General features: G+C 42.3%; 1 protein-coding gene across 1 annotated transcript; it reads left to right on the top strand.

Moving 5' to 3' along the window:
* Positions 1-359: 359 nt before the first annotated feature.
* On the top strand, positions 360-17418 carry dnajc18 (DnaJ (Hsp40) homolog, subfamily C, member 18). Its single transcript, XM_060936278.1, has 9 exons — positions 360-631; positions 735-953; positions 4324-4528; positions 4640-4785; positions 6621-6833; positions 7205-7317; positions 9355-9464; positions 9672-9844; positions 15750-17418. Exons 2-9 carry the CDS (start codon positions 812-814, stop codon positions 15872-15874), a joined length of 1227 nt encoding a protein of 408 aa, XP_060792261.1. The 5' UTR covers positions 360-631; positions 735-811; the 3' UTR covers positions 15875-17418.
* The last annotated feature ends 2310 nt before the right edge of the window (positions 17419-19728 follow it).

Genomic DNA, 19728 nt, shown 5'->3' with positions numbered 1-19728 from the left:
GCCCACTGCTGTGTGTGTGTGTGTGTGTTCATTGCTCACTTGTGTGTCACTGCTTCAGATGGGTTAAATGCAGAGGTAAAATTTCACTGTGTGCTTGAGTGTACATGTGACAAATAAAGGCTTCTTGGCTTGGCGTCTTCTTCTTTTTCTGTTCCATTTCAAATAATTTATTTTATTTTATTTTATTTTCACTTTTAAACCTTGACTGTTTCATTCAAGAAAGTTTTTCTAAATTGTTGACCCACTGAAATAAATGATATTGGAAAAACACTGTGCAGCGGAAATACCATATAAGGGCAATGCTTGCGGAATTTTTTTTTTTTTTTAATACACTGGTCCTTACTGTGCTTCCGGTTCCGGTTAGCGATGGCGGTTGCTAGCTACCGTTATTTAGACAGTTGGTTATCTCGCTTTATAACACGGTTATAGTTTTAAAAAAAATGTGATATTGAGTTTTAGAAATGTTGTTTTTGGGAGCGAATGAAGTGTGTGACAGTGACAGGAGTTAAAACGGTTGTAATTTTGCCGGAAACCGGGAATTAACCTGCTGCTAGCTAAATGTTATTAGCCTGTTAGCTATTTGGCGTCTTCACGCGACAGTTAATCCTAACGCCCACCTGCGTTACCTGAGGTAAATTTGCTTGTTTGCATTATTTTGGTTTCTGCTTTAGTGTCAGCGGCTGTGACATAAAACTTCCCCAGTTTCGGTGTAGTACTTGTTTTTTGTTTTCCAGCCTGTCATTGCATTTGTCACCCGGGTGTCCGAGGTGAAGTAGGCAGTACCGTTATCTGAGGCAGCTGTAGAGTAGCGATGCCTGGCTTTGGATTTGATAAAGAAGAGTCGGACAGACTGATCGAGAAAGCAAAGCTGTGTCTCAGAGCAGGACAGAAGGAGAAAGCCCTGCAGATGTTATATGAAGCACAGAAAATCTACCCCAGCACCCGAGCCCGAGGTGAGTAACCTTAGGCTTTACATGCTGGCACTGAAATAGAAAGTGCAGCGTCTGGATATCACGGCATGTCTCATGATCAACACTTGGCTCAGTTGTCTGTTTGGGTCTTGCAGTCTTGTCTTGCATTGCCAAACACTGGACTCCTGTTTGTTTGGTTTTGTTATTCAGCCAAGATCCCTTGTATATTTAAATAAGCTGGCTGTATGGCCAGAACGTTTGTGCACCCATGATTATATTCAAATATATTCATGACACATGGACACAGACAACCATTCACATTCACACCTACGGTCAATTTAGAGTCGCCAGTTAACCTAACCTGCATGTCTTTGGACTGTGGGGGAAACCGGAGCACCCGGAGGAAACCCACGGGGAGAACATGCAAACTCCGCACAGAAAGGCCCTCGCCAGCCACAGGGCTCGAACCCGAACCTTCTTGCTGTGAGGCGACAGCGCTAACCACTACGCCACTGTGCCGCCCGCAAGATCAATGTAATTCTCCTATTTTGTCCTACTTTGGTCAAATATCTGTAACATTCTGCATTCTCTGCAGTTGTTTTACCTTCCGCAATACCAGAAAAATTCAGATGAAATCTGAGGCGAATTGGTCTGCCTCGGAAAAAACTTGGCATTTGGATTTCCCGGCAAACATTGATTTTCATGATGTCACATACGGGACGCCTCTGTCTGAATCCTACGTCAGCGCTGGTTTGTTTATGAGAAAACGATCTGGTGGTTTTCTGCAAGTTTCTTCAACGTTATCGTGTAATTATTAAAATGGTTAACAGTAGGAGGGTGTAGCAATGCCAATCTTGATGAGATTAGTACTCATCGTTTTCCAAAAGACCGGACAATGAGAGAGAAATCGGAGCGCTTGGTCTGCACAGGCTGTGCACTTAAACTGTGCAAAGCTCTTGCAGCCTGCTGGCGCTTCCGCAGGTGACGTCACGAATCTGGCTCCAGACTCCCTTGGGATTTTTCCAGATGCGTTTCTGCTGTAGACAGATGGCCTTGTGCAAAATTACCCTTCTGGATGAGTGTGTAAAGGGACATACTTTCATAAAAAAAAAAACATGAAATTGGTCCAGAATATGCACTTTAACTCAGTCACCTCACAGCAAACAGGTTCTGGGTTCGGACATGCTAGGGCTTTTCTGTGTGGAGGTTGCGTGTTTTCCTCACACCTACTTGTTTCCTTCCATGGTCCAGATTTGGCCAACTGGCTACTCTAAATTGCCCGTGGTTGTGAATGAGCATGAATGGCGGTCCATGTCTGTGTGTCAGCCCTGCAATAGACTGGCGATCTGTCCAGGGTGTACCCTGCCTCTCACCCGAAGTCAGCTGGGATTGGCTCCAGCTCACCCACGATCCGCAATGGATAAGTGCTATAGAGAATGAATGAACATCAAAAATTTAACCATATACCAAGTCAAGTTTATTTGTATAGCACTTTTAACAATAAGCATTGTCGCAAAGCAGCTTTACAGAATTTGAACGACTTAAAACATGAGCTAATTTTATCCCTAATCTATCCCCAATGAGCAAGCCTGTGGTGATGGTGGCAAGGAAAAATTCCCTCAGACGACATGAGGAAGAAACCTCAAGAGGAACCAGACTCAAAAGGGAATCCATCCTCATTTGGGCAACAACAGACAACATGACTATAACATTAGCAGTTTTAACATGAAGTCTGTTTCGTTGATATTATAAACTCTTCATTGATGGAAACTTGAGTGCAAAACTGTTCATGACAACTGCAGTCCTAAAGTTAGCAAGTCAACTGTAGTCTTCAGCCATAAAAGCATTACTGTAAGAGTCCAGAGCGTCCTCCAGGTGTGACTTTCAACTGTTCACATGGAGCCGTCCTCCACAGGAGCGATGCGATGAGACTCCAACCAGACACAGGGCACCAGGATGGATCAGGCAGGTCCGAGGAGCAGAAGAGCTCAGCATCTCGATCTCAGGACCGGCATGTAACTCAGAGGGACAGATTTGGGGGGGAGAGAGAAAACACAGGTTGTTAGGTATGCCCAATGTCACCTGAATAAGTAGGAACAGTTTACATATTGCACGGAGTACAAGCAGGGACTCCGGCAACTACCTATGACAACATAACTAAAAGGGGAGAGCCAGAAGGTAACACAGGCATGAGGGAGCCCCGGGACATAAAGCAGCCAGCTTTATGTGGTGCGAGACCATTCAGTGCTTTAAAGGTCAATAGTAGTATTTTATAATCAATACGAAATTTGATTGGGAGCCAATGCAGTGTGGATAAGACAGGGGTGATGTGGTCATGTTTTCTAGTTCTAGTAAGGACTCTTGCTGCTGCATTTTGAACTAACTGGAGCTTGTTTATGCACTTATTGGAACATCCAGACAGTAAGGCATTACAGTAATCCAACCTGGAGGTAACGAAAGCATGAACTAGTTTTTCCGTGTCATGTAGTGACACTAAATTTCTTATCTTAGCAATATTTCTGAGGTGAAAGAAATATATAATACCAGCATTTCAGGCCCTGATATCTGATGCTCGGTATTTGATCCATGCATCCCTACTTTCTGTCCACAAGCAGTTGTATCATAATAGCATTTTATGTCCATTCATCCATTATCTGTAGCTGCTTATCCTGTACAGGCAAGCTGAAGCCTATCCCAGCTGACTATGGGTGAGAGGCGGGGTACACCCTGGACAAGTCACCAGGTCATCGCAGGGCTGACACATAGAAACAAACAACCGTTCACACCTACGGTCAATTTAAAGCCACCAATTAGCCTAACCTGCATGTCTTTGGACTGTGGGGGGGAAACCGGAGCACCTGGAGGAAACCCACGCAGACACGGGGAGAACATGCAAACTCCACACTAAAAAAAAAAAAAGGCCCTTGTCAGCCACTGGGCTTGAACCCAGGGCCTTCTTGCTGTGAGGCGACAGTGCTAACCACTACACGACCATGCCACCCTGCGTTTTATGTCAGGTTATTTTAAAAAAAACGCATTTGACATTATATGAAAGCTGCTCAACTTTAGAAACCTATTCAGTTTCACTTCAGTAATTAGTATATTCTTTCAGTATATGATTTAAAAAATGAAAGTGCAGACACTCTGTGTAATGGATCTGTGGAGAACCACAGCTTTAGAGCTTGTTCAGCACAAATATGTGCACATGTAGGTTTGGCAGCAATATCGAATTGCTGTCATGGGGGAAGGTAACTGACTGACTTGCTAATTCAGCCATCACCTCTTCAGACTTTCTTGGCTTTTGAGACGCTTCATTTAGGTGTAATGTTGATACTTAAAAGGTAAAACATCCCATGTACTTCATGTGACAAGCAATCACGCTTACCCCAGCTTCCTCTCTGTCAACAATTAGTCCTCATTGATGCTATCGTGAAGAATGGGAGTGCTGCCGCCCCGGAGACCGAGCGAACATACACACCGCCGCCTGGGTGGAGGAACACGGATGAGGACATCCCCAGCCAGCAGCAGCACCACCGTTACAGCACAGGAGGCGCTGGTGAGGTGTCCAGCGATGACAAGAAGAGTTATACTGAAGAGCAGAGACAGGGAGTCCTAAGGTTCATTCCTTTACCATCATGCGCTGAGATGATCTCAGATCCTATTCTATAGTATTACTGTGTTCTCCTAAGTGACTCAGGCCCTATCTTTATTTTTATCTATACTGGCAGAATACAGCGATGTAAAGATTTCTATGAGATTCTGGGTGTGCCGAAGGATGCCAGCGATGAGGATCTGAAAAAGGCCTACCGCAAGCTTGCGCTACGCTTTCACCCAGACAAGAACTGTGCTCCTGGAGCTACAGACGCTTTTAAAGGTACGGCTCTGCATTCAGCAATGCCATTTGTTAAAATGTAGAGCTTGAAATGCCCAAGTGTTTCATTTTACTGTGGAAAATAAATCTTACTCCCTCAACAGGTAGTGCAGATCAAAATTAATTTAACATAATGCTGAAACAGTCCTTTAACTCTGTACAAGTCAGTGACTTGCATAGTAGCATCAGGAACCACTTACATTTTGCATGATAATATACTATTCAAAAAAAGTAGGGGATATTTTATTTTGAGATCCAAATTTTCACATATACAAAGGGATACGAAAGCATGTTGTATAGTTCCTTACTGAGGAAGCATTTCCAAAGAAATTCATCACCCAAACACATCAATGACACTCTCATGATCAGCACGGGATGCTACTGATTATCAAGGGGGTCGTGCCACAAATTTGCATGACTCTGAATTGGAAGGTTAGAGCCACTCCAAAGGAAGATTTTGAAGAGAAAGCATCAGATTATCAGTGGTTGAAGTCGTTAATTAAAGAGACCATGCGCCGTCTAACACAGGATGAGAGGTTACGTGCCCTTGGCATGCTACAGGTTGGCACAAGACAGGTCGTTGTGGCAAGAGCATTGAATGTTTCCCAGTCTGTCATCAGCAGATTATGGTCCAGACATTGTGCTACAGGGTCTGTTCAGGATGGACCATGATCCGGTCGACCAAGGGCAACAACTCAGGCTCAGGACAGATTCATCCGCACTATTGCCTTGAGAAATCGTATGGTAACAGCAAATCAGATAAAGTCTCAACTTCGAAGGGATACTGGCTTGGTAGTGAGTGGCCAGACCATCAGGAATTGACTGCACAGATTTCACTTACACGCCCGACGTCCTCGTGTCATTCCCTGTTTGAGGGATCGTCACATTAGGGCCAGACTCCAATGGTGTCGTCATCATCAACGCTGGGATAATCGCCGATGGAACCACGTAATGTTCTCAGATGAGTCAAGGTTCACTGTGGACTTCCTGGACAGACGCAGGAGGGTTTGGCGCCGACGTAACGAACGTTTCCATGACGTTAACGTCATTAGACATGATCCGTATGGGGGTGGCTCTGTAATGGTGTGGGGAGGCATCACTGCTGCCGGCAGAACAGACTTGCATGTTGTTGCTGGACGTGTCACAGGGCAGTACTACCGGGACAACATCTTGGCACCCCATGTTGTGCCGTTTGCACGTCGTTATGGCCGCCGTTTCATTTTCCAAGATGACAATGCCAGATGTCATAGGGCCAGGATCGTTACAGATTACCTCCAGCAGCAGAATATCACCAGATTACCATGGCCAGCACTCAGTCCGGACCTTTCCCTCATCGAGCATGTCTGGGACATGCTTGGACAGCGGCTACGCCAACGTCAACAACCTCCTGCCAATGTCCAAGAACTTGCTGCAGCATTGCAACAGGAATGGAATAACATTCCCCAAAATGACCTGGGACGTCTCGTTAGGAGTATGCCATGCCGAGGGGGTTTTACCCGCTACTGACTCGGTTTCAAAATGGTGGTAAATTTGCTGTGTGACCCTGTGTTTGTGTTGACCCTTATTCTGGAGAATCTGTCCTTTACTGACTGTTTCGAATAAATTGACAAATGTTTCCTTAATGTTTTTCTGTCATTTGTTTCCTTCCTGACCTCATGATCTGCATTTCATTCTACTTGTAAATCCAATATCCCCTACTTTTTTTGAATAGTATAGATTGTTTTAAAGCCTGCATGATGCAAACCCCCCCCCCCCCCCCCCCCTTTTTTTTTTTTTTGGGCTGTAGTCTTAGTTTTTCTGTACTAATTGTGTCCTACACCTCATGCTCTTTTCTGCAGCTATTGGTAATGCCTACGCAGTGCTGAGTAACCCAGAGAAGAGGCAGCAGTATGATCAATATGGAGAACAGGGTGCCACAGAGACAGCTAGTCACTCCTCAGCCCAGCCTCGTTATACTCACACACACCACCGAACCTTCCACAGGGACTTTGAGGCTGACATCTCACCAGAAGAGCTCTTCAACATCTTCTTTGGTGGCAGGTTTCCAACAGGTTAGTCCAAATGTATTAACTGGGTCCCATATTTATAAAGTGCACTACATGGGATCTGATGTATGTACAGATGGGTTAAGATCAAGGCTGTAGAAAAGGTTATCGCTCCGGGAACTACAGTACAGTATTAAGCTCCAAAAACTAAACTAGATTTACCACTAGAGGTCACAGTGCAGCATTTTATCTGCAGTGCAAGCATTGTGTAAAATAAAATAAAAATGTATTGCATTAATGCAATTTTTTTTTTTACAACAAAGTAATATTGTCTTTTTTTTTTGTTTTTGTTTGAAGAGACAGAATTTAAGGTGTGTGAGATGTATGTAGATTTGTTCAGTTTGTATTTTTTTTTTTTTTTTTGCACGTTACTACAGGAAACATTCATGTATACACAAACAGAGGAGCTTCTTATTCCCATTTCTACCAGCCACGCAGACGGCGTGCGTATGAGAGACGGGAGGAGGAAGTACAGGAGAACCGCAGCCAGGTCGGTCACATTCCGCTCATCTCCTTACTCGCTCATCCCTGTACTTTGCTCATTATTATATTTCCAAAGCCAGACCTCGGGTCTCCTGAACAGTCAACACTTTTGCTCTCAAAGCTCTTAAAGGGCATATCACGGGTTAATTCAGGAGCAAGATCAGTGTAATTCTCCTATTTTATATTAAACTTTGGCCAAATATCTGTAACTTTCTGCATTTTGTGCAATTTTTTTACCTTGCGCAATACCAGAAAAATTCAGTTGAAATCAAGCCATTTGAGGCGAATTGGTCCGCCTCTGAAAAAACCTGGCATTTGGATTTCCTGGCAAACATTGATTTTCGTGACGTCACGTGCGGGACGCCCCCGTCTGAATCCTACATCAGCGCTGGTTTGTTTATGAGAAAACGACCTGGTGGTTTTCTGTAAATTTCTTCAACATTATCGCGTAATTATTAAAATGGTTAACAGATGTATCGTAGGAGGGTGTAGCAACACCAATCATGATGGGATTAGTACTCACCGTTTCCCAAAAGACCAGACAATGAGAGAGAAATGGGAGCGCTTGGTCTACACAGGCTGTGCACCGAAACCGTGCAAAGCTCTCGCAGCCTGCTGGCGCTTCCGCAGGTAACGTCACGAATCTGGCTCCAGATTCCCTTGGGATTTTTCCAGATGCGTTTTATTTTATTTTTTTCTGCTGTAGACAGATGGCCTTGTGCAAAATTACCCTTCTGGATGAGTGTGTAAAGGGACGTACTTTCATATACCGTATTGGCCCGAATATAAGACGACCCTGAATGTAAGACGACCCCCCCTTTTCCAAGTTCATCTTTGGGGAAAAAGTTTTTTGAAGACCAAATGTTCATTCATATAAAGCGTATTTATTTCAAAATTCTGTTTAAAATTAGAGGCTTTTGTTTTTCACATTTAAATAGGTAATTTCAGTCTCATTTCCGTGAACACTTTTCATAGAAGTAAAAAAAGAGGCTAAACTGCAGGCTACTAGACAAGCCAAATTAAAACATTTAAATTGCATTAATTCAACAAATTTGTCAGGTTTAGATTGAAAGTTCATAAACTTCAGAATGTCAATGCATAACTTCCAATAGCCTACGGGTATATGGAATAAATTTGCAGAACAGTGCAAATGCTTTAAACAATGCATTAAACAATACATTAAGGTTTACAATAATAAACTGAAACAATGGAAAGGGTAGTTTGCTAAATTACAGCTACTCAGCACAGAGATCCTCAGCCTCACTTTGCTCACTCTCACTGTCCTCACTTTCACTTTCGTTTTTGGCAGCATTTTGTCTAGTCCGCGAATTTAAGACGACCCCCCCCCCCCCCCCCCCTTTTTAAGAGCTATTTTTTACAACAAAAACACCGTCTTATATTCGAGCCAATACGGTAAAAAAAAAAAAAACGAAATTGGTCCAGAATATGCGCTTTAACTCGCCTCTATCCAGAGTTTGAATTGTACTAAACCTCCTGAAGGGTCACACTGTCATTTATTGAGTGTAAAGTCGGTACTATGCACTGATGTGTGATTTTCTATTCTAAGTGACCAAGTGTGTAGACTGTTTGTTTGAATACATAATATATTTCCTAATAAAATAAATAACGTGCCTCTGGCTTTGAAAAAGGGAGTCTTTAGAGGCACCCTGAGACTCCTCACAATTCAAAGTGCTTTTGGATCTGTGACCAAGCAAAAATGTGAATAGTTTGGCAGTTTGAAAAGCAGTCCTAATTCAGGGACGTTAACCCTAACTTTTTTTTTTAAAACAAAAAGTCAGTATAAAACTTCATAAAATGTGTGCAACACACCTTTTTTTTTCCCCCCTCTCTTTCTTTGCCTTTGTTTTTTTAAAAAAAAGTAAAATGTTTGCACAACACAACTCCCCTCCCCCCCTTAACAAAAAAGGGGGGGTGCGCACGTTTATTTTATACTACCTTTTCTTTTTTTCCTTACAAAAAGACGGAAAGGTGTATTACACACCAATATTTTATACTGACGCAACTTTTTTTTTTTTTTTTAAAGAATACATTCACAGCTTTCCTGCAGCTTCTGCCTGTCCTGGTGCTCATCCTCATCTCTGTAATAACCCAGCTGATGGCCACTAACCCCCCTTACAGTCTTTTCTACAAACCGTGAGTCTGATCTTTTCGTTAGACGTCACTCAGAGCAGTGACGATGGGATTACAGCATACATGTTTGATTATAGACTTTGTAAACACACATGTCAGACTGGTATCAAGGAACTGATTGCTTCTGAATTGTAATCCCATTCCAAACCATTGAGGAATGATTTGGTTTCTTTAGTGACCGCAGTGATAAAACATCCTGTTGTCCAACAGCTCCATGGGTTTGGTGGTGTCCAGGGAGACGCGGCATATGGGCATACAGTATTATGTAGATAAGAGCTTTGAGAAGGAGTATCATGGGGTAGCACTGGATGAACTGGAGAAAACCATCGAGAGTGACTACATAGACCATCTTCAGAGCAGCTGCTGGAAAGAGAAGCAACAGAGTGAGTATGCTCATGAGTCTGTTTGTATAAGCGAATTCTCTTCAGTTGTTTCAGATGTGGTTGATGTACAGTTGTGGTCAGAAGTTTACATGCACACATCATGGACATGAATGTCATGGCTATTGGGTTGTCAATGAATTCTTTGAACTGGTCTTTTTCTGGGGAAGAATGATTGTCCAATAAGATTTTGGTGCACTTGTTTAGGGTTTTCTGAAATCAACATGGGGTCAAAATTCTACAATAACAACATACCTAACATTTGGTTCCATGTCCCTTAGCAAGTTTTACACCTTGAACAGACACTCTTGATTACGATGTTTAATAATATGAGAGATGTTCCTGTAACCATTACCATCTTAGCTTTGTGGGGTGTCCTCCCACCCACCCCCTGAAAATCAGACACTCCTCCTGGCTCTGATTGGTTGTTTTGCTTTGGGCATGGTGGATTCTTGCAAATGGCATTAGGACTACTAAGTGGAACCTGAGGAGCCTGATCGTTATTTTTTTTATTTATTTATTTGAAGAGCTCTTTTCCAAAACGCGATAAACGCCAAATTAAAAAAAGCTCGTCGCGCTATTCTGCTGTGTACTGAGCCTGTTCACCGCTCCATTAATGTTTCATGCCAAATCGCTATATTTCCTTGTTTATTTGTGCTGCAAATTGTAGTTTCTCTCCAAAACGCGATAGGCGCTACACCTGTTTTTTGGCCGAGTGTGACATTTCCTCTAGACCAATCAGAGTTCGATCAGCGTTCTACACTATCCCGCATGGCGGCGCCCTGAAGCGAGGAGTTTTGTTTGCTTGTGTAGCTTCTTGAGCACAAATAACTTTTGCAAATGGTGGTTGTGAGTACTTTTGATGGTTCTGAAGAACCTGTGAAGGCCAATTTATGCTGACAACCCAGTCCTCGCAGATGGCGTCACAGATGGCGTCTGCGAAGCCCCCCCCCCCTTCGCAGATGCTCTGCGAGCACCTCCCAAAAATTGTGACCACCGCAGACAGCCTCGCAGACAAGAGGGCTCTGATTGGTCCACTCTACATCTGCTGTACACGCACTTCCGCTTCCCTACTTTCCCGGTTTGATTTGTTTTCACGACCGCCATTTTTAAAAACACGAGCGAAGATGAAGCAGCACGAAGAGCGGTTGATCGAGGAAGTGAGGAAGTACGTACATCTATAGACCCCTTTCACATGACGTCACCGCGCCGCGAGATTTTGTTAGGCGCCATATTGGAAGACCAAGTACATGCACTCAATATAAAACAAAGTACGAGCGAGAGTAAAGTGACACGATGGATGATAATTCTGGTTATGTGAGTACATTACCAGCTGCAGAAAGGGCACGGTATGTGGAGAAACTGGCTGTGATTGATGGGTTTGACCCATATGATAAGACTTGGGGCAAGGGAGAATGGAAACATAAGGAGGACCTGACACCAATTCTGCCATCTGTTTGCTACCCAGACATTGTAAACTATTTGTTGTTTACACCCAGTGCCTACACTCAGTGTTCGAACTATGCCGATATTTTCGGGGGGGTCCCTTTTTTCCCTGCGGGGGGGGGCTTGTCTCAGAGCGCGGATCTCCAAACACATGAGAAGCCTATCTTACGCACATATCACGCGGACTCCACACCTCCACACACGCATCGCGTCTGAAGTCATAACTCATCAGGGGAAATCGTGTCCGCATTGGCATGTTCAAAAAACAACCTCGCGTCAACAATGATACCACACGCAAGAAAAAAAAAAAAAAGTCAGGCTACTCAACAACCAACCTGGCAGCAGCGAGCAAGCCCCAAACCATCCTTTATTGTTATTATTATTATTATTTATTATTATTATTATTAAATTGTAGAAGTCTGGGAGGCTTGCTCCTCCATACAGTTATCAACTTGGGGCCACTTTAGCATGTTTTAAATCTGAATTTCTTGCGTTTGCTTACCTCAGTGTCCGCAGATCATGCACAGACTTATCCATTATATCCACAGTTTTTTGCCAAGTCTCTCACAGGTTTCTTTCAAGTCTACTGTTGGGCCAATAAATCATAAATAAAACAGCTCAGATTTGTTTGTTTAAGTCGTTTGCCACTCCACTTTATTCTCGTGGGTTCACATACCGCTGCCGTTATTTTCCCCAATCACGAGTTTGTTGGTCTTCCAAAATGGCGCAGGGTCTGTTTACTTCCGGTTTCGGGTGACGTTAGTGAAAGGGGTCTATACGACTCCAGTTCTAGTCATTATAAGTAACCGGAGGATAAACACTCCACTAACCACACTCACCAACTACTACTAGCAACTTCGCGCCCCCTTGCGTTGTGGCGGTGAATAACATCGCGCACGCCTATTACTCCCCGCTCAACGATAAATTACAACTGTCTGCGAAAAGCTATCTGCGAAAGCCTTGTCGCAAGAGCATGCAGAGGCCCTGAGACCTACACCAGGTGGTAGAAGACGTCGTTTAAACAAAGATAACCATGAACGAGAGCAAACTAAGAAAATTCACTATTCTGGTGGCGGGCTAATTATTGTTATTTAATTAGTGGTTTTGTCATGCCATTTAAGGTGGCACTTTGAATGGATTGCATTTAAAAAAAAAATTGAACTAACTGGCCATTTGTTATTTAGTTAGTTTTTCTGTGGTGGACAGTCTTAAAACGTAAGATTAAACATAAATGAATGTTATTTAAGTGTTTATATAACTTATTTGGGCGGCACGGTGGTGTAGTGGTTAGCGCTGTCGCCTCACAGCAAGAAGGTCCTGGGTTCGAGCCCCGGGGCCGGCGAGGGCCTTTCTGTGTGGAGTTTGCATGTTCTCCCCGTGTCCGCGTGGGTTTCCTCCGGGTGCTCCGGTTTCCCCCACAGTCCAAAGACATGCAGGTTAGGTTAACTGGTGACTCTAAATTGAGCGTAGGTGTGAATGTGAGTGTGAATGGTTGTCTGTGTCTATGTGTCAGCCCTGTGATGACCTGGCGACTTGTCCAGGGTGTACCCCGCCTTTCGCCCATAGTCAGCTGGGATAGGCTCCAGCTTGCCTGCGACCCTGTAGAAGGATAAAGCGGCTAGAGATAATGAGATGAGATGATAACTTATTTGATTTTATTATAAATTGTGTGATGAAAGTTCCTGATATTATATATCTACAGCATGTCCTCGTTTTTAAAAACAGAAAAAATGAATGGATTTATAGCGTTTTGAAAAAAATTTATAGTAAACTTTGGATTTATAATCAATAACATTGTTGTTAGGTTTGTCAATTATTGTTGAAAATGTTCAGACTGAACCATCTATTATAACAGGATAAATTAAATATTTGCAAAATTTATGGGTCTGGGTAAATAAATGTCATTTTTCTGAAAACAATCAAAATGGATTTATAGCATTTTGGAAAACAGTTCTACATTTTCTTTCTTCCTACAGATTCTCTGCATCATGTTATACTGTCAGATCATAGTGACAGTTTTAGCAAATGACAGTTATTTTTAAGGGTTATATACTGCAGATTTAAAGGAGAACTGAAGTCATTTTTAAACTTGCTTTATTTCTTAACGTGTTATTCAATTACATTTTGGGTTTTAGTAACCTTGTGTCGTGACTCGTATTGGCAACTAATTGCAATTAAATATTATACTTATCGGCCTATTCGGTTTTTAGCCGTGTTGAATTTAGTTCGTTTGGTCCACGACAGGCATCGCTTATCCACGCGATCTTCACGAGACTTGTGCGAGACTTCAAAATGTGAAGTGTCAGCCAGGTGTCAGTGCTGTCATTTTGAAAACTGTTTTCCAAACGAAATATCGCACAAAAACGAGTTTAAATGACGATTACTGCCTACTTTTTTTAACTTTCCTGATTGCTATCAAAACAAACAACTTCCAGCTTGATTACGTCAGCATTCGAATGAGGGCGCGCACGTCTTTTGACAACGTTGGCAGATGTCGGTCACTTTGATTTTCGCTGTACGTTTTACTTCCGTCCTACGATGTCTCAACGAATCTTGTTTACGACCGTTGCTTTGACATATGGACTGATGTATTACATTCAAACACTCATAACTTGCTGTAGCAGTGACAAAATAGCGATCAAAAATGCATTCCTATATTTAATAAAATGAGAAATATAATTGATAAAAAAAATTTGCCTTCAGTTCTCCAACAGTAGGTTTAAACTGCAACTCCAACATGATAAAAATAAAGAGGGCTTATTTAAATCTCTCCCTACTAATGGTAACTCAATAAACATGAATAAACAACAATTACAGTGTTTTTTGCCTTTTCTGGCAGTCCATCATCCAGAATAGTGCCCGAGTTTTCTGTTCAGGTGCTTGTTCAGAGCAATAGTGCTGCTGTTGTATGCCAAACTTTGCACAGTATTACAAACCACCTTTGTGTTTTATGAGAATTTGAAGTATTGCGATGCTTTTGAAGCCTTTAGTCTTGGGGGAAACGTTTACACTGAACCTCTTTCGCAACAGAGTCGGACTTTGCTGCAGATGCCTTTTTTTTTTAATAATAATAATAAAATCCCCCGCTGGCCGAAAGGCCCGAAGGGGGATTATGCTGTGGCAGTGTCTGTCCATCCTGGAAAGGGTTTTCACCTTCTGAATCCAATCCAGTCCAGCATTATTTATAAAGCACTTTATTAAAAAAAAAAACAGTGGACCAAAGTGCTGTACAGTAGAAAAAATAAGACATAATAAATAAGATATATAAATTAAGTCATAAAACAAGGCTAAGAACAACAGCCCTATAATAAAAACAAATCAGATAAAGTAAAATCAATGTCTCACATGGTGTTAAAAGCCAAGGCGAAAGAAGAGATGGGTTTTAAGAAGCGATTTCAAAACGGTCAAAGAGGCCTGTCTAATCTGCAAAGGCAGATTGTTCCACAGTCTAGGAGTTGCAAAAGCATGGTCCCCTCTAAGGGCCTCTGCATGCTCTTGCGACAAGGCTTTCGCAGATAGCTTTTCGCAGACAGTTGTAATTTATCGTTGAGCGGGGAGTAATAGGCGTGCACGATGTTATTCACCGCCACAACGCAAGGGGGCGCGAAGTCGCGAAATCGCTAGGAGTAGTTGGTGGGTGTGGTTAGTGGAGTGTTTATCCTCTGGTTACTTATAATGACTAGAACTGGAGTCGTATAGATGTACATACTTCCTCGATCAACCGCTCTTCGTGCTGCTCCATCTTCGCTCGTGTTTTTAAAAATGGCGGTCGTGAAAACAAACCAAACCGGGAAAGTAGGGAAGCGGAAGTGCGTGTACAGCAGATGTAGAGTGGACCAATCAGAGCCCTCTTGTCTGCGAGGCTTCTGCGGTAGTCACAATTTTTGGGAGGTGCGCGCAGAGCATCTGCGAAGGTGGGGGGGCTACGCAGACACTATCTGCGACGCCGTCTGCAAGGACTGGGTTGTCAGCATAAATTGGCCTTAAGCTTGCGCTTAGTTTTAGGCACACTCAGGAGCAGCTGAGCAGCTCAGATAGGTAGGGTGAAAATCAACTCCTCAGAATTTTTGGAGGAATTTCACAAAATTTGGCAAAAGGCTGTTATAGAACAGTAATACGCATTTTGCAGTATATTGTAGCGGGGGATTATTGTTCTCAGAGCATGCTTGTTAAACTTTCACGTTGATTGGAGCCAAAAAAAAGACTGTCTTGCATGCAGCAATTGCATAGTGATTTTGAAGCAAAGCACTTGTTGTAATAAATATTGATGACACACTTGTGTCCTTGATCAGGTGTTCTGTAAAATAAATAGCACCTGATGGATTGAAATGGAACAGTATCATTTGTATTGCGCTGGTTTTCAAACATGTACATGAATCAGAGTGGAAAAACAACTAGTGTTACTGTACTTATTAGCCAGCCATGTCCTGTACTAACCATGTGGAATTTGTGTACATCTCAGAGTCGGACCTGGCTAACCTGGGTCAGCTTTATCGGGATGAGCGGCTGAAGCAGAAAGCCGAGACCATGAAGCTGGACCACTGCGAGAAGTTGCACCGCATTATAGGACGCCAGAGGGGCAACTAATGGAGGACCTCCTCTATCAAATAACATGGTCTTACCCAGATATAAAAGGTTTTAGTGTCTGTGATTAATCTGTGCAGTGATTTAATCACTTTATTTAGAGAGAGAGAGTTTATTGGAAATGCGGTGCCATTTAGTCCTGCTGAACAGGTAATGGCACCAGCATGCTGAATTGCACTGGAGCTGCTGGAAGTGAACAATTCGGTCAGCTTTTTGCGACAGTGAAACGTAGCCTCATCGCAGAGGACGTGTTTTTGTGTATTTGTGCGAGAGCTGGGTTTTACTTCCTTACATTAAGGAATTTAGGCTCCAGATGCACGGATACTTAGATTCTTCTGTATACACTCTAATTTAATATGCCTGAGTTTTACTAGTATAGTACATAGTCAATATAAAATAACTTAATTTGATTCATATTTATTTATTTTTCTTTTTATGTGCACAGAGTTAGATTTAATTGGGGTTAATCAGGAGTTGAACGCTAGGAATTTTTTTTTTTCTTCTTTCCTTGCTGACCTATAAAAGATGAATGCAGACACACAGCCCTAAACCACTGCTTTTAAAAGCTCTTCCAGATTAGTGCAAGGTGTTTGCATAAAGGTGAAAATTACTTTATTGGATTTACTTTCCGAAGTGACGTATTAATTCATGCGTGGTGTCACAGGGCATTAATACTTAAGTCTTTTGTATTGTGAAGACATTTTTATGCTCTGAAAACCTTACCAAAAGCTATTACATTAGTCATAATCTTTTAATATCAAATTTTAGAGAAACCCCCCCCCCCCTTTTTTTTTTTTAAGGTGCATGCAATTCACTGGGAGTTTTGCTTTGTGTTGCACACCGTGATCATTGCAGCAGGTTTAGTCTAGACCTCCATGCTTTTCATGTACGTTAACTGCAAACTCCTTACAATTTGAATTTGTAGACATTAATATGTTGTCCCTTATGTTAAGTCAACGCTAGTCCTGGAATTTTTAATGTGAAACTTTAACCTGTAGGGCAGTTATGGTTAATTCTCAGCAGTGCAACACACACTTCATATCAGGAACTGGACTGAGTATTATTAGGAATGGAGAATTAATAGAGCTCCGGTGAGTTGTAGCAGTGCTGTTGCTCTGTAGCCAGACCAGTGTGATTGGTTAGTTGGGGCGGAGAGAGATTTTGTGCTGATTTAATAAAACACTAACCATTCTCTTCTCCTGAACTCTACAAATAAAATAATTACTATATGGTTCTAATAACAACCAGAGGTGGACAAAGTACCCAACTAAGTTACTTAAGTCAAGGTACGGATCCCACTGGTCAAATGTTACTCGGATACAAGTGAAAGTTGTACGGTCAAATTTTTACTCAAGTTAAAGTACTGAAGTGCTTGCTTTTAAAAATACTTAAGTATTAAAAGTACATTTTCTGTCAACACATCATTGTATTATTGCCACAGCGCTTACAATACCTAATACCTCTGAAGTAACTGACTGGATTTACTGACTAGCTTGTAGAATAAACGCCTGGTAGAATGTTACAAAATGAAACACAACTGAAAAAGAGCCATTGTCTGTTTGTTTTTTGTTTGCTTGTTTAAAATTAGCATTCTTCCCTACCCTGACAAAGCAGCATGGTAGTGTTCTGACCCAGCTCCGGCAGTGTGTACACACATGTATGTGTACATTAATCAGGAAGACAGTGGAATAGCTGTAAATGCAGCTTGCTCAGTGATGATCCAAATTGCTTAAAACTCAGGTCCACACCTCAAGCTTAATAACTGCCCAACAGCAACACTGCTTTAAGACCAAAAAAAAAAAAATGCAAGACCATCATCTGACACCAAAACACACAATTCCAACAATTTGTTGTGACTGACTAGTACAATACTGTCCATCTCACAGGTCTCATCATCTCTAGCCGCTTTATCCTGTTCTACAGGGTGGCAGGCAAGCTGGAGCCTATCCCAGCTGACTACGGGCGAAAGGCGGGGTACACCCTGGACAAGTCGCCAGGTTATCACAGGGCTGACACATAGACACAGACAACCATTCACATTCACACCTACGGTCAATTTAGAGTCACCAGTTAACCTAACCTGCATGTCTTTGGACTGTGGGGGAAACCGGAGCACCCGGAGGAAACCCACGTGGACACGGGGAGAACATGCAAACTCCGCACAGAAAGGCCCTCGCCAGCCACGGGGCTCGAACCCGGACCTTCTTGCTGTGAGGCGACAGTGCTAACCACTACACCACCATGCCGCCCATCTCACAGGTCTCCTTTTTTTTTTTTTTTTCTGCGTACGCACACAAGTGTGTATATTTATGCCCATATGAATCTACCTGTGCCATCATGGTGGTTTAACGTTAAGCTAACTAGTCAGTGAAATTCCACCTGACATGCTAGCAAACTCTTTTCAAACTTGAAATCATATTGGGTTACTAGAAAAAGATTTTTGCATTTTGTGTATTTGGCAAGATTATGCTAAAACAGCTCTGAAAGGACTTCAGATAAGTTAACGTTATTCATGTTAGTGTAACTCCGTTTTTACATGCTAACTAACAGTGTCCAAGTTAATTAGCTATGTGTTTAATGTTAGCCGTGGACAAGGCGATGGCAACTTGGCGAGCAAATCCATAGAAAGTCTAGTTAAGTAAGACTAACCAGACCTCATAGCTACTGCAGCGTTATTGCTAGCTCTAAAAGCGCAGATGGCTTCATTGCAAGCTTTCTCTTGGAACACGTACCTCAATATGCTTCCACAGGTTGGATGGCAAGTTTTTGTAGGCCATGATGTACTCCGTTTTAAGCAAACGTTTAAAACGAAACAAATCATTCCTTTCAGAAAACTGAAACATGGGTTCTAGGTATAGCCATGAGTGCGTGCATTCCCCAGAAGAACCGCCACCTTCCATTCTGCCGTCAACTGATCGTGTTCAAATAATGCTGCTGAGAAATCACTGAACTTGATTTTATACAGTCTGTGGATGTGACGTGACCCTAGTGATTACTGATCAGCTGTCTCAGTGTCACCTGTGAAAAAACCAATCACGTTTTAGAAAAGAAGCTGCTTCATAGTAACACGTAACGAGGACCTTGATAGAAATGTAGTGGAGTAAAAAGTATGATATTTGTCTTTCAAATGTAGTGAAGTTAAAGTCCAATTAAAAATACTCAAGTAAAGTACAGATACTCAAAGTGTACTCAAGTAAATGTACTTTGTTACTGTCCACCTCTGATAACCTTTGCACTATTACTTTGCTATGACTTTGTATTATGACCTGTTCATTACCAACTCCAAGGCTTGTCATCTCACTGACTTGAGGAATGTCTTTGACTTGTATTCAATCATGAAAATGCTCCAGTCATCCAAGAGGCTTCACCAGTTTTACGGAATGGGGGAAATTCCTGCTATTAAACACTGTATAAACCACATGTGATGACTGTATGTCCTGTCTTGGGATGACGCATTACTCAAGAAGTCTCCTATCATTCAAGGTACGTTTCTTTAAAATGGAGAAGACAAGACCATCTGTGCTAAAGTGTGAAAAAACATCTCTGAACAGAAAGGGAGATCTGCAACACCACCTGGCATGACTAGCCTCTGGTTTCAATGCCAGCTCACACCTCCAGATCCTGGGATCAGGTTTATCGCATGATATCACAGGCGTGACTCATATAGCAGTGATTCCCCACTATTCAACTGAGTGAAAACACTTTCATGACTGTACTAGTCCAGCCACTGAGACTCACTGTTCTGAGAATCCAGGCATAAGTAGCTTAATTCATCTAAGGAGATGCATCATTTGATCATTCTATAATGCATATAAAAAAAGTGTTTATAAGAGCAGATAGAGCTCACTTAGCATGCG

Source organism: Neoarius graeffei, chromosome 12, assembly GCF_027579695.1.
Source record: "Neoarius graeffei isolate fNeoGra1 chromosome 12, fNeoGra1.pri, whole genome shotgun sequence".
Lineage (NCBI taxonomy): Eukaryota > Metazoa > Chordata > Actinopteri > Siluriformes > Ariidae > Neoarius > Neoarius graeffei.
Note: the sequence above shows the minus strand (reverse complement) of the source record. Positions and strands in the feature narration are given on the sequence as shown.

Excerpts from the sequence above, each read along its gene's own strand:
- dnajc18 (XM_060936278.1), top strand. The coding sequence starts at position 812 with ATGCCTGGCTTTGGATTTGATAAAGAAGAGTCGGACAGACTGATCGAG. Across the intron at positions 954-4,323 it reads CCCCAGCACCCGAGCCCGAG|TCCTCATTGATGCTATCGTG; the intron begins GTGAGTAACCTT and ends GTCAACAATTAG. Across the intron at positions 4,786-6,620 it reads AGCTACAGACGCTTTTAAAG|CTATTGGTAATGCCTACGCA; the intron begins GTACGGCTCTGC and ends TCTTTTCTGCAG.